This window comes from Lissotriton vulgaris, chromosome 5 (assembly GCF_964263255.1).
Source record: "Lissotriton vulgaris chromosome 5, aLisVul1.2, whole genome shotgun sequence".
NCBI classification, from domain to species: Eukaryota; Metazoa; Chordata; class Amphibia; order Caudata; family Salamandridae; genus Lissotriton; species Lissotriton vulgaris.
In genome coordinates this window covers 1,315,413,086-1,315,429,095 of record NC_141693.1, presented here as the reverse complement: position 1 = coordinate 1,315,429,095, position 16,010 = coordinate 1,315,413,086, and the positions used below count along the sequence as shown (strand labels likewise).

The 16,010-nt window shown below is 44.0% G+C and overlaps 1 protein-coding gene across 8 annotated transcripts in view; it reads right to left on the bottom strand.

Annotated features, from left to right (window-relative positions):
• Positions 1–16,010, bottom strand: part of ANKS1A (ankyrin repeat and sterile alpha motif domain containing 1A) — a 1,304,293-nt gene that overhangs the window by 685,076 nt on the left and 603,207 nt on the right. For all 8 annotated transcript variants that reach the window (XM_086923222.1, XM_086923220.1, XM_086923226.1 and 5 more), the window contains one exon: positions 1,968–2,069. In XM_086923222.1, coding sequence (XP_086779348.1) covers positions 1,968–2,069 — 102 coding nt within the window. The remainder of the gene's footprint in view (positions 1–1,967; positions 2,070–16,010) is intronic.

Here is a 16,010-nt window from a genome sequence, read left to right as displayed (position 1 = left end):
TCCTTGAGAGGAAAACAGGGTTAAATGATTCACCAACTAACAACTGAGCAGAGTTCAAGGAGACTTCCTCACACATGACGTGCGGTTAGAAATCTGATGTCTAGTGGCTATGCAAGTGAGAAGTGGCCATGGGTCCAGTCTCTGATTGGCTGAAGTTTGGGTCTATTAAAACAATGTGACTTGGTTAACAGTATCACTTGCTTTTTCTATGATCTTTCAATGCACTTTTTAGTACTGCTTATTCTAAATTCCGTGGGGCTCCCACCATGACGACGGGGAAGATTCAAGTATGTGAATCTATGAATGAGTCAATACTGGAGAAACTCCCATTTACCTCAGCTGGTTGAAGAAGACTCAAACCTGGTGAAGGTAATTCAAGAACATACCTTCATACTGTAACTTTTAGCATATGTACAAAACCACTCCTCGCTTATTTTTCTGATTTACCTTCCTTCTCCTCCCCTCAAAGCTAGAGGCATTTCCTATTTCCTTAATGTTTTCAGTCAGGTTTCTTAGCCCGACTTCAGCAAACCTCTGAAGATGTGTGAAGTTCACCACTCCTTAGCTGATGGGGAGACAGTCTACAGGTATACCCCATAAGACCTACAACTCTCAAGGCCACCTTTACTTTTTCTAGTTTCACAAGTAACAAATAGCTGGTGATGCTGTAATATTGGTCTATCAAGAGGAGTACACATGGGCATCGTGTAATAACAAACATGTGCATCTTATGTTTGTCAACCCGCTGCCACAGCCCCCACACCGCACCTAATTAACCCTTTTTTGCTGGTCTGCTGTGATTCAATCTTGCCAAGTTCTCCCAGACTTCACTTTGGCACACCACTAAATGTTCATCTCAACGGTGTTGTGTGCACCTCAATAGTTTGTGTCACCAAAAGGGAAAATTATACTCACATTAGGGATTATACACATTTATTCAACAGATAAGAATAAATACACACTTCCAACGATTATGATTGGAACATAAGCACAGCATACACAAGTTATGAACTATCAACTGTCACAACATGCCTAAATAAAAGGGATTCAATACATATTGGGCAGATATATATCCCTAAGAACTTGGGCAAAATATAAACCAGACAACAGAAGTGTGTTTATACGATTTTATACATGGTGTGAACTAGTCAATAAGTACATCATTGACAGGGACAGTGCCCTGCATTGTCTGGATTCAGCATTGAGAAGAATGCTTCTATACTATTGTTTCAGTAATTTCTCCCCCTCCCATTAATTGGATTTGGAATCTTCAAATTATGGAGGGGATTTTTCTCATGACTGGATGCTTCTTTTCGTGGCCCAGTCGCCATGTCCCGAGTGAGACCTCCCCACCAGGACTTCATTAAGGGTTCAAAAAGTACATCGACCACAGTATGTTGTTTTCAATTGTATATTTTGATACTGTATCTCCAATTTTCTATCCTATCAGATTTGTTTGAATCACACTGACTTCTAATGGCCACAGGAATGACCTTTTCAAAGATTACTTTTTTTAAATGTCTTATCTGGTTTTCAATTGTCACATGCATTACTCACGTCACCATGTCTAAATACTGCAGAACCTCTCTTTATGTCAGATTCTTAAAAGTCATTATAAAGGTTTCATACAAAGTGACACCATTTCAAACATCTATATAAAAAGGGTTAACCAGGTTACATGCTGTTGCATCAAATTTGTTTGCTCCCCATACATTTATGACATCCAATGTCTTTTAAGGTACTCCCCAACTGAGCCACATCATGTAAAAATCTTATAAAATACCCCTAAGAAACCTCTTAGTTTGCATAAATTGGAGGCCACAAGCAAGTGATAACATTCTAGCTCTCATTACAACAAAGTCTGCATAAACTAATATTATAAAGCCGACATATATGGCAATTTGGCTAACCCTCCACAGGGCTCAGATTTCAACTCCGATCGGTTACTGTGTCAGGGATTAACCTACCCTGGGCATTCCGTGACATAAACTCCACATTTGGCACAACGGGCGGCAGAGCAGAGGCAATCTTCTCTGCTTCTTTGGCACTTGCCTTTGAGGCAGTATGTTCTGCAGGTTGGAAACAAAGAATCACATTAAAACCACCATTAGGCATTTGCACAATAAAGTTGCTTGAACTTGACTGTTGATACAGACCCGAAATTATCAACTCAAATACGCAAGCATATTCCTTCTTCAGTCTTATTTTGTTAAGAACCAGCACTGTGGACAAGGACACCATTTTTACAAAAAAGAGTGTACAAGTACATCAAAACTTTAAAAAAAACACACACACATGAGTTCCAGCTGTAGCCAGTAAAGAGAGTTTCCACCCATCTATCAGGGGACATGCTAACTATACAAGTTTAAGGGGGTCTTTACATCCTGCAAGTACTCTTTTGCATCAAGACCTCTTGGATAACATGACAACAATTTTGAGGGTTGCAGTTGCATCACAATTCCTGTTTCATCTTGATCATTTCTCATTGCCGCAGTGCGACACCAATGAAGTGGCATGCAGAGGAGTGAGCCATAACCTGAAAGCAGTTTGGTATATTGGACAAACGATTATATAAGAAGCATTAATGCTAACAGAAAGTATTAACTGAATTCCGCATAGTTGCTTTTAAACATCTGCCAACAGAATACTTAGCAGGATTAATGATGCCTAACCACAACTACTTTTGTGGAATGTTCCAAAAGACTACTAGAAAGAGAGTGGTTAGTCTTATTTTATGAAAACCAACTACAAAACATAGTTCCACTCTGCTTTTCAAGCTTTTGCTCAGTTTAACAATCAAAAGGTCAGGGGATTTGACAAACCAAGATATTTTTAAAAGTAGTAAATCTTTCTGCTGAAGATTTCCACTTACAAATTTAATGTATTTGCGATTTTCAAAGAAAAACACAAATTAAAAACCTGCAACTCTGAAAATCGTCTATCTATATAAGCATATGTAAGCCTACAATACCCACTAGAAAACTATTTAGGTTGAGAAATATTTATAAGGTGTCAAGGCATTTTCCTTCTTCCACAAGTAAGTTATTTTCCTGCAATTAAATCCATTTCCCAACTCCAATATCGAGTGATAATGTGTTTTTCTCATTCCATTCAGATATTTTAGCACACCTTTCTAGGGAGCAGTGTAAAGTGTGCAACTAAAATGGAAACAAATGGAAATTTAAGTGATCAGCAAGAAAGTTAGAAATCTGACATACTTCCAAGAGTCACCCTCTCCCGCCACCTCCAGTCCCAACCTTTACATATGACAACATGGAATCATTCTAAGTATTTCTGAAGAATCACTTGTACAATTTGCTTTAATAAAAGTCAACTGATCGCTAATCAGCGAGTCAGGATATGACATGGACGTGACACTTAGAAGTGTCGAAACATCTGTGAATAGGACAAATTATAACTTTAGCTCCATATGTGTAACACCAGAAAACTCTGATGGTTTTTGCAATATAGACAGACTATGTTAAATTATAAAGATTTATGAAGATGACTGGCAAATACTAAAAACAACCTTCATTTTGATTCCAGTACTCTTAGTTCTTGTTCTCCAACCTTGCCAACTGATTAACAATCACCTTGCGCTGAAGGCAACACCAGAATGATTCTGTAAAAGAAAATGGTCGCTTCTAACCAATTCCATGAAGATTTCTGGCAGAATACCTTAATGCAAGAGACCTTCGTTACCCCGAGATCATCATCTATCCCCGAAATGTAACTATGTTTCTTCGACAAAAGGATGAAGCAGTGAATCACTTCTGCAGGCATAGCTTACGGGTGGTGTAAAGAAGAGAGAGCAAGGACTTAAGACTACTATGATTACCAATGAGGTATTTTTATTTATTTTACTCTGTCACCCTCCTTTTCCTTAGTATGATTTACTTATTAATACAAATTCAGAAGCTAAACAATTGGGATGGAGAAGGAAGGGCATGGTCTTCTAGGTTTCAAGCAAATAAGTTATGCCAATTGCCACGGCCAAAAGTTGTACCGTATCCACTTGTTAAAGCTTTCAAAAAGCATGTAGACTGGTCCACATTACAGCCCTATACACGTCTGCAATGGGAAAGGGTCGCTGGATGGCAACAAAATGCTGGTTTTTGTCTGCGGTAACGTACATCAAGTGTGTCACATATATAAACTCCTCAAATGCTGTACACTTTTGTTCTGAGATACAAGATTCTATTCTTCAAATATTAACGGGAATATGTTTTGTCTTGGAATAATCCACTATACATTTTGAAGAGATGTTAAGTGAATTTGAAAGTAGAATTTCTCTTCAGGAAGAATTTATTTGGGTCTGGCTAAGTCTATATTGGGTAATATTTACTGAGTCAAGAAAGCCCAGTTCCATAGCTGTAAAAGATAAAGAATTATTTCATTACACAAGTAAAATTTTGTGTAGAGCTTTAGACTAAACGAACAAGTTACGTACCTTCAGTAACAATATATCTGTAAGGAACATTAGTTAGTTATAGATTCCTAACCTTAGAATTACCCCCAGGCGTCAGACTGGATCCGGAAATGTTTTAGTCAGCAGTAACTCTGCGCGTCGGAAGGTGTCATCGGTCGGCTCCATAATCGTCATTGGCGTCGTGTCGCCAGGATGGCGCTGCGGCAGCTACTTAGATGCCGCCCTCGCGCGCTGACATCAGTTCTATACACGACTTTCCGCACCTGAAACGCAGAGCCATGCAAGACACTGACTAATGGTGCCGAAAACTAGGGCCCTGAAAAGATAACCTTAACCATAGAAATCAGTACGGAGAACGGGGGGGAGGGGGGGGGGGGGGGGGGCGATAGTGAATCTATAACTAACTAATGTTTCTTACAGATATATCTTTACCGAAGTTAACTTCTTCATCTGAAAGAAACATGTTAGTTATAGATTCCTTACCTTAGAATAGATACCCCAGCAATACCAACCCCGGAGGTGGGTCCGCGAACCAAGATCACACCATAAAGTTCTGGAGAACAGAACGGCCAAAGAAGCAATCTCTCCGGACTTGACTGTCAAGACAGTAGTGCTTCCTAAAAGTGTGCATTGAAGCCCACGTAGCTGCCTGACAGATGTCATGTCATTCAGAGGAACGCCACGTTCCAGAGCAGTGGTTGCCGCCGTCGCCCTGATAGAATGGGCACGCAGCCCCACTGGAGGATCCTTTTTTTTTTTTAAACTCTTTTTATTGGAGGCTCCTTCTTAGCCAAAGAACAGCAGGCTTTGATACACAAAACGACCCATCGGGAGATAGTTCGTTTGTGTACGGCCCAACCTTTCTTGGTGCCGACGTACCCAACAAAGAGCTGGTCATCCACCCAGAACTGTTTGGTGCGATTCAAATAAATGGAAATAGACACGTTTTTGGTCCAGACGGTGGAGCCTCTCTTCCTTCTTCGAAGGTTGAGGAGGTGAAAAGGTGTGCAAAGTGATGGTCTGCCTAATGTGGAAAGCAGTGACAACCTTGGGTAGGAAGGATGGACAAGTCCCGAGGACAACTTTGTCCAGATGCACAGATAGACAATAAGACGTAGAAGAAAGCGCCTGGAGCTCACTCACTCATCTGGAGCTCACTCAACCGATGGCCATGAGGAAAGCAGTTTTGAGAGTTAAGAGCCTAAGAGGACTGTTGTGAAGCGGCTCAAAGGGAGCGCACATTAAATTAGTTAAAACTACGTTTAAGTCCCACTGAGGCATAACAAAAGAAATAGGAGGAAAGAGATGAGTTATGCCTTTCAAGAAACGATTTACCACTGGGGACTTGAAAAAGGAAGGCTGATCTGGGAGCCAAAGGAAGGCAGAGCTGGCCTAGAGATAGGCCTTGATAGTGCCCAGAGCACAGCCCTGCTGCGCAAAAGAGAGAAGGAACAAAATAACCTTTGAAAGATGGGCCGAGAGGGGATCCACAGCCTTTGCTGGGCACCATGCCACAAATTATATGCCTGCTGTTCCACCAGCAGGCATATACCGTCCTAGTGGAGGGACGCCTGACTGCAAGAATTACAACGCAGACTTCGGGAGGCAGGTCGAATGACGTCAACTGCCTCTGCTCAATCTCCACGCAAGGAGGTGGAGGCTGGACAGGTTCGGGTGGAGGACCGTCCCATGTTGCTGCAACAGAAGATCCTCCTGAAGAGGCAGACGGGTCGCAGGACCGATGGCCAGGTTGAGCAGCTCGGGATACCAAACTCTCTGTGCCCTATCTGGAGCCACAAGAATGACTTGGGGCTGGTCGCGCCTGATCTTCTTTAGCACTCTGGGCATAAGTGGTATAGGCGGAAAGGCACAGACACACACAGACCACAACTCAACTCACGTCGAAAAGCGTTGCCTAGCGAGTGCCGCCTTGGAAATGCCAACACGCAGAATTGCTGACACTGCGCATTCTCTTCAGTGGTGAATAGATCTAAGCAAGGCTCTCACCACTGTTGAAAGAGACCTTGCACCACCTCCGAGTGAAGACACCATTCGTGATCCATCATGCACCTGCGGCTGAGTTTGTCCGCCCTGGCGTTCAGGGAACCTGGCAGGTGTTGAACCACCAGGGATATGCCCTGATGTTCCAGCCATGTCCAGAGGAGGAGAGCCTTCTGACATAGGGTCCACGACCCCACCCCGTCCTGTTTGTTGTAGTACCACATGGCAGTGGTGTTGTCCGTGAACACCAGCACTAGTCTTCCCCGGATAGAGGGAAGGAATGCCTTTAGTGCAAGACAGATCGCCCGAAGATCCAGAGGCCTCTGATCTCCACCTCTCCCATGTGTCTGTCACCACTGTATGTTCTGGTTGGGGTAAGGGAGAGGGATCTGCCGCTGACCCAGACCTGGTTCATGAACCACCACTGCAATTATCGTGCAGTGCCCTGCGAGATCTGGATGCAATTGGGGAGATTCCCCTAATGCTGCGCCCACTGGAAATTCAGGTCCCACTGCAGAGCCTGCATATGCCACCTGGCATGATCGACCAGCAGGTTTCAGGAGGCCATGAGGCCCTGCAGCCTCAGGGTCATTCTGACTGAAACCCGGGATAGAGACTGAAAGATCGGAATCATAGCCCGAATATCCAGGACTCGTTGTTCGAGAGGATAGACCCGAAACCACGTTGTGTCCAGAACCGCTCGGATGAAGAGGAGCTTCTGAGAGGGAATTAGGTGTGACTTCGGCACTTTGATGGAGAACCCCAGCAAATGCAGGAGGTCGGCCGTAGTCTGGAGGTAGGAGGTGACTGCCTGGGCCAAGCCTGCTTTCAACAGCCAGTAGTGGAGATAGGGGGAAGACTGAAACTCCTGATATGCGCAGATGAGCTGTGACCACCGCCATCACTTTCGTGAACACCCGAGGGACACTGGTAAGGCCATAGGGGGGCACGGTAAACTGAAAATGCTCATGGCCTACTGTGACCCGCAGTTAAAGCCGGTGGTCTGGCAGGACTGGGATGTGAAAATAAGCATCCTGCAAGTCTAACCCTACCATCCAGTCTGAAGGGTCGAGAGTCAGACAAGACCAGAGCAAGCAACAACATCTTGAACTTTTCCTTCCGGAGGAAGCAGTGACATTCCCGAGATACAAGATAGGATACAGGCCCTTGTTCTTCTCGTGGACCAGAAAGTAGTGGGAATAACAACCACAACCTACTTCTGGGACAGGAACGCGCTTGATGGCCCCTTTGGCCAAAAGAGCCGTAACTTCCTGCTGGAGAAGGACCAGATCATCCTACGCATGCGGTAGTATTGCGGTGGCATGGCTGATGGGGTAGCCTCGAAGCGGAGGGAGTAGCTACCGCATACTATCTGCAAAACCCACCTGTCCGTCGTGATGGTGCAACAGTGGGGGAGGTGATGGCGAATCCTGTCGCCCACTGGTGTTTGATGGGCCTGACATGTCAGACTAGTAAGGTTTAGAGGCTGCTGCAGAGGGGGGGGTTGGCGGACTGGCCCGCCCGCTGGTCCCCGGAACCACAAAGGTTATTCCAACATCCCCGGCCATGAAAAAATTGGTTAATTTGCTGCAGGCTGAGGCTTTGGGCGGGACGTAGCGGGGCACCCCTTCGTAGCCATGAAACGGGTGAAAAGCAGACTGCGCAGGGCTGGTGGGGAGGCTCAAGGACTTGTCCGTAGCCCGTGAGTCCTTGAAACAATCTTTGAGCATTGTCTGCTTTGTCACCCAAAAGGGGACGGCCGTCAAAGGGTATGTCCATCAAGGTGTTTTGGACATCCCCCCAAAAAGCCAGTCGATCTCATCCAGGCGTTGCGACAAAGTGCTACTGATGTTGAAATGGTCCTGCACTGAGAGTCGGCGATTTCCAGCTCACAATGGAGGGTAAATTTTGCTGCATCCCTTCCGGCGGCGACAGCCTGGGAGAGCACTGCTCGGGCCTCCTCCAGACACTGAGGGAGCACCTTTGCAACCGTATACCACACAGAGTGGGACTAACGGCCCAAAAGACATGTAGTGTTTACCGACAGCAGTCCTAAGCTGGCGGAAGAAATGGTCAAGCTTCTTGGATTCCCTTTCCGGTGGAGCGGTAGGGAATGCGCCCTTGGAAGTGAAGGCTTTGACCACCAAGCTCTCAGGGGTGGGGTGTTGGAAGAGTAAAGTCGGGTCGCACGGAGCAGGGCGGTGGCGTCGGTCAATCATTCTGTCCACGTGAGCCCCAGTGTTGGGCCTGGACTACGTGCCCTAAAGGACGTCGGTACGGGCCTCATTAAACGGCAGCAGGGGCTCCGAGGAGGTTGCCGGTTGAAGCACCTCTGTCAGGAGGTTAGTCTTGACTACCGCCGTAGGAAGCTCGAGGTTGAGAGCCTCAGCCGCTCTACGCAACACCACTGTGTACGATGCTCCCGCCTCTGTGGCCACAGTAAGAGGAGACAACATGCCAAGGTCAGGGGAAGTGTTTAGACCACTGGCATCCCCCAGTTACTCTCTCCAGTCCTGTTCTCTAACTGGTCGGTCAGAGGGTCACATGATCCCTCCCAGTCCTCCTCCTCATCCTCTGGGTGCCATTCTGGTTGAAAAGGGACGCGAGGAGTGAACAGGTGCACAAAAACCCCTCTCGGAAACTGATTCGGTGTCTGGCGATGCCGATACGGATCCACGTCGGGATGAAGGCATGGGTCGACGCCAACCGGGGGCCGACCGGCCTCAAATGCGGTATTGGTGCCGGAGGAAACTGCGCCGGTGGAGGTGTAATCAGATCAACGGGCGCCGATCCTTGTCCAGGCCTGGAGCCAAGGGAGCCTGCGGTGCCAGAACGCATAGGCCCCCATCCCCCCAACCGAGTCCGCGGGGCCCCGAAGACGCAATGCTCGAAATTCCCGAAGTGATGTTTACAAACTTTGTTTCTAACTAGAGGTAAATATTGTCTTTCCTGTACATAAGCGATCATACAGCAAAACCTCTACAAACACTCACTAGAGTTTAGGTAAAAAAGCAGACCTCTGATCACAGTAATGGATACGTATTGAGTGCTCTTTCAATAGTATATGAAGTAGAAATCTACGAGATACCACATGGCACTTGTTTATGCATGACCTTCATGATTGAGCGAACACCATAATAAAGAGTGATTCCACAAGGAGAATCGTGTTCAGTTTATCGAAGTTATCCACACAGAGGACAATCATTCCCCTGCATGTTCCAGGTATCATTGGAAACGATTTTGATTACTCAGATAATTGGTAAGGAGTAAAGAAATGTATTCTATAAAATAGTTTAATTATTAGAATATCCAATAGGATTGTTTGCTCCTTTGCACTCAGCTAGTTAAAGATGGTGGGTCCACTAATTCCTTTGGGGCCCTTAAGTTCCATTACTACAACACTGCTCAATGGTAAATATTTTGTAGTTTGTACCTTGTGTAGCCTTATATTATAAGCTACCCAAGTAGGGAGTTATGTCGGTATGTGAAGCCTTATTTTGTGGACATTTGACATGTAACAAATATAGTGTTTAGAATAAGTGATTGTATATTGAGTCATCTAGGATGATTTTTTAATTTAATGTATATGTCTTCCAGATTGTACATGTGGCTCCTGAAGAAGGCGTTCTTGTGAAAACGCCGAAACGCGCGTCGAAGAGGACTACTATTGTCCGCCACTGTTTTTTGAATTAATGATGTTTTTGTGTATAATTGAATAGATGTATTTTCTTTTATTTTATGTTATAAATTTTTATGTTTTTAACTTGAGTATATATACCTAATAAATATGACATTTTGTTAATTTTTTTAAACATATTTGTGTGCTTCATAATTACCGTTGTCACCCTAGCGATATTATATTTGAAAGAAAAGAATTTTTTTCACACTGTTCCTTTTCCCTGTCAAACATATTCTGTTGCCTTAGCAGGGGGTCCTTGTTATTTACGCCACAGGCAAAATAATTCAGCTTCCATCCTTTCACTCGATGCCGAAAAGGCATTCGACCAGGCCAGCATTGCCTTCCTGGAAGAGATGCTGGACAAGCGTGAAACTGGGACCAGTAGTGCCTGCTCTCACCTCTTGAACCCCTGGCTATACAGATAAAGGCCTCCAACAGGGTGAAGGGCATTCCCTTCCAGGAGGAATCACATAAGGTCGGTCTTTTTTGCAGAGGATTTGCTCCTCACCACGTCTAACCTCCTCATCACTCCAAGCAATGGTAGATCTACTTGATCACATTGAATTGGTGGGCTTCAGGATCAATAAATAGAAAATGCAAATACTGAATGTCTTTATACCACTTGCAGAAGTTCCCAAGCTTCAATACGTAATCCTTTCTACTGGAAGACCACCTCTATTAAATACCCAGCCTCGCTATTACTAGACATTTGGAGAACTGGACCAATGTTAACTGGCCCAAGCTCTGCAGAGAGGTCCCAGAAGGCATTGAATGTTGGCACCCATTCTATATATCCTGACTGGGACGAATCGATGTAGTCAAGATTAATATTTTCCCCCAGCTTTGTATCTGTCCTCATTGTCTTTCTTATCAGTGATATCCACTCCCTAGAAAACAAAAGTAATTATTTGGGGAGGGAAAAAGCCTTGCATCTTAGTCACACTATTAAATGGTGTAAAGGGAGGGTCTGAAGCTTCCAATCTGGGAGAATACCTCAGGGCGGCAAACTAATAATACATTTCAGAGTGGGTGGTAAGGGAAAGGGAAAATACATGGCTACATATGGATAGAGCCATAGCGTGCCAACCTACCTGCGATTTGCCTTGGCTACACAGCAACAGACCCAGAAATACTGATCTTGCTATCTCAAAGAAAACTGTTCTAGAGATATGGAGCCAGGTGGCATCCAGAAGAGTGCTCACAATTTTCCCCTCTCCCAACACTCCCATCTCCCTCAACCTGAATTTCGCCCCAGAAGCAGCTTCCATAGCCGGCCAGGAGCAGGAAGTGCATTGTCCCGGACAATCTTTCAGGGAGGCATCATAAAGCCCTCTCAATAATGCAAAAAAGAATTCCAAGATGACACACTCCCAATATCTCCCCTTAAAAAGCAATCTTGCAACTTTTCAGGTTTAAAGGGATTCATGCCAAGAATGTATCAAGCTATCTAAAATAGAAAATCGGCCTGGAATTTCCCCTTTCAACCTAGATGGGAAGGACATGTTGAAACTATAATGTTTCACAAACAATGAGAAAGGCTATGGCAGGAGATGCCAAAAACGTAGCATAGTATCCCACAATGAGAGCTGCTCTGTAAACAAATGTACCAATAGCATCTAACACTGGCAGACTTCAAGCATGTTAGCCTCTGTACCGGACATGTGCTGGGGCAGCGAGCAGATACATACAGTTCTGGTGGTCCTGTGTGGTGATCCACACCTTCTGGAAAGAAATCTTGGGGTACATAATAGGGATTATGGGTACCCTATCCCAGAGGATCCTGGGAGTGAGACCTGTCAGCATGGAAGTTATGACCATAGCAATTTGGGTGTTTATCAGACACATTGAAGGTAGGGCCAGGCATATCACTACCCTATATTGGAAAAAGAGGGCTCCATCCCACACAGCCCTATGGTTCAACAAACTGTGGTATGACTTTGCCATGGACCTGATAACCCACAACATAGCCCACTCTGAAAAGAAAATCATGGGAAAGAGTAAGCTCTTGATTGTTTACCTATCTAGACTGGAACTCGCATGCTTTGCACCTCTTCCCCAAGGCTGAGGGCATCACAGCTTTTCATATAAGCATATACCAAAGAACGATACAAAGGCCATAGCCTAAGGCCCAAAACGTATGCATCTCCATCCCAGGTCCCCCTACATGTTATCTTACAGAGCTAGACCACAAGCCAAAATAGGATGCACGGGTGCACATCTAGCATTATCTATGGTGTAGATTGGGCACCTTATTCCCTCTCTCGTATTGGTTGGAGTAGTGGGTGGGGAAAGTAATTTATGGATGGAGTGGGAAGGAAAAAACATTGCAATAAGTTAAGATATCACAATAACCACATGGAAAGCAATGCATGTGAGCAATGGAAGGATACAATTCAGGCAATCAAAAGTACCATAAAGGTGCTATGCTCCAAAGGAGGAACAAATTAGAAGAGGAACAAAGACATTGAAGAAAAAAATGAGTGACAAGAAAGCCAACCAATGGGAAGCAATGGGAAGCTTTAAGCTTTCACAAAAGTTGTCTGCAGGTGAAACCTAAATCCACACAGCACAAAAGCAGATGCACCAGATAAGTGGTGTTCTGCTTCCTGCATGTTGAGTAAAATAAATGCGACCCTAGCAGGGATGCTAGTGATTAGTCTGTATAATTGGAACGCACACATGAAAAAACACACACAAAAAACAATCCATTTAATATCTAAATAGGGGCAGCATTATCCAACAAGCTTGGAAGAAGGAAGATCAGTGGGACAGAGTAAAACAGGACTACAAAGAGCATTTGATAATCTGCCCTGCAAGTACACAATGAAGAAGAAACAAGCAAAACCTAAAATAATACGAGCTGAACTGTGTGCCCGCCACATCCTGAAATTGTGAGCTTTAACAGAGTCCATTGGCATTCTGAGGTGCTTGCATGAGGTTTGGAGAGTGCTGTTGGGAAGATAACTCTTAGCCAGCTAAAACACTTTAGGGCTATGTTGTTAACTAGAGGATGTTCTATTTACAGTCTAAAATGTATTAGAGATAGTTATTGAGGAGGATTGGCTCTCATGGTCAGGGACAATTCAGACTGGGCGCTGGAGCTACAATACAGTGTTTTGCATGGAATTTTCTTCCCATACTCAAATTAGTAGTTACTAGCAAACCCGAGCATTATCTCTTCTGGACATGGTGGATGTGGTTATTGGAGAAGACTGGTTAGAGAAGTCAGTTAAAAAGCTCATGTTTCACAATTAGGAATAAGAAAAAAAAGGGATTACTTATCAGTAACCATTTTCACTCTTTAGCGAGGCAGAATCACTGTAATTTGTACACTCCTATCTGGTATTTTGGCTCTGAATGTTAAAAGTTGTTTTTCTTCAAAGAAGTACTTTCGATTTTCGAGGAGACTCTTTATGCCTCTCTCTTAAAACGCACAATGCACCAGGATACAGACAGTAAGGAAATGCTACTTACCAGTACGTATCTGTTCTTGGCATGTAGCGCTGCAGAGTTACACACTGTGCATAGATCGCCATCTAGTGTTGATCCCGGATGTTTGCACTTGTATTTGTCCTGAAAAGTTCTTTGGAAGTCACAAGATAGTGGACTCCTCCTTTGGTTCATATTGCGCATGGGCATCGGCTCCATCCTCAGATTGTTTTTCGCCATTAGTGAAATGATGGAGCTTTGCAAGAAAAGGAAGGAGGGGCATGCAAGATGTATCTAATCAAGATAATCCTGGAACAGATAAAGGTAGACGGGGAAACGGGTGGGCGTGAGTAACTCTGCAGTTCTACATGCCAAGAACAGATGCATACTGGTAAGTAGCATTTTCCTTGTGAGGCATATGAGCAGCAGATTACACACTGTGCATAGATTGTATAGCAGTACCCACCCTTAGAAGCGACCACCCGTATCTGTTGCAGTAGTTTGAAATAGTGTTTTGAGTACAGCCTGGCACACAGTAGCTTGTTATTTAGCTTGTACATCTACACAATAGTGTTTTGTGAATATGTGCGGTGTAGACCATGTACCTGCTTTGCAGATGTCATAAAAGGGAATGTTTCCTAAAAATGCGATTGAAGCCCCTATTTTTCTTGTTGAGTGGGCTTTAGGAGGAAAAGATAACGTACGTTTAGCTTTGTGGTAGCAAATTTGTATACATTTGACAATCCATCTAGCTAACCCAGATTTTGATATAGGGTTGCCCTTGTGTGGTGGTGAGAAAGACACGAAAAGTTGTTTGGTCTTACGAAAGGGTTGTGTTCTCTCAATGCAGTATAGCAATGCTCTTTTGACATCTAGGGTATGAAGAGCTCTTTCTGCGACTGTCTATGGCTGTGAGAAGAAAACAGGCAGTTCTACAGATTGAATGAGGTGGAAGGGAGAAATGGCTTTAGGAAGGAATTTAGGATTAGTACGGAGAACGACCTTATTATGATGCATTTGCAGGAAAGGTTCTTGAATGGTTAGTGCTTGTAGTTCACTAACTCTTCGTAGAGACGTAATAGCTACTATGAATGCAACCTTCCATGTTAGGAATTGTGGTTCACATTTAGGTAAAGGTTCAAAGGGAGGTCCCATTAGCCGAGTGAGAACAATGTTCAAATTCCACACCGGAGAGGGTGGTGCTCTGGGAGGAATTATTCTTTTAAGGCCTTCCATAAAGGCTTTTAAAGCAGATAGATGCTGTCTATTTTGTAAATATGCTTCTATGGCAGCAAGATGCAGTCTAATACAGATGAATGAGACCTTACAAATGCAAGGTGGAGCACCTGAGCACTCCTGTGTGCTGAAAGTAAAGGTTTGCAATTATTCCAAAGTATCCGATGATTCAAAGTTTTATTCACTTTGTATTTGAGCGTTTCGAAGTCAAGATTTGTAAATCCACTAGGGATGATTTATATATGTCGATTTCAAAAGGTTCCACAACATGGATTCAGAACAACATGATTTTCTATATACAGAAACACTTAAATATCCCCGATGCATTTCGAGCTGAAGAGCTCTTCCTCAGGGGGTCCATGTAATCTAGAGGATAATAAGAGATGTAAGATTTATGGATTCACACTGCCCGGGGTGCAAAATATAAGTAGTTAATTTGTGTCCGTTCAAAAACATGAAGCGTGCTTCAGATGCTGGTGGTGATGGTTGAAAAAACAACAAAATGGCACGTGCTGGTGACTAAAATATATGCATTACATTAATGGTTAATACTAAACCACAGTGATAAAGGTGAAAAGTAAAACGATCGCCACAGTAACTAGGGAAATGTGCACTAAGATCACCCTTGTGGATGAGTTTGCGTGGTGAATGACAACGGAACGAACCGCGTGGCGGAGCTGCGAGACAAAACGATGAAACTAAATAAAACAGCCAAGAGTGGCGAACTGTCATCACCATTATGAACGGTGAAGTTAAAAGCAACTTACCGATAGTCTAGGTTTATGCGAGCGTGGAACAAGAAAAAGCGAAGCTCCAGTGTGGCAGGACGCCGGCTTCGGAATATGGAAGTGGAAGTGGGTGTGCGCGTTAAACAAGGAGTGTGAGTAATAAAAAGAGGACTGGTGTGATTAATCCGTGAAACCCCGGTGTGAGGGAACATATGCAGGGGTAGAAATGAAATAAAATGATCTAAAATAAAATAAAAATAGAACTATGATAACGTGGAAAATGTGGAACGTCAAACATTTGTAAAGAAACCAGTGTGTTAAATAAAGTGTTGAGTGATGTGACCAATGAAAGACCAGGGATGGAGGTACAATAATATCAAGGCTAACAATAATACACGAGAATTCGTAGAAGGTGAAGATGAAGCTAAAGAAGGAGAGAAAGCATGAAGGAAAGACACGGGTAAAAGGATGGAGCTGAAGGAAAATAAAGGAAAAAGGAAATGAAAGC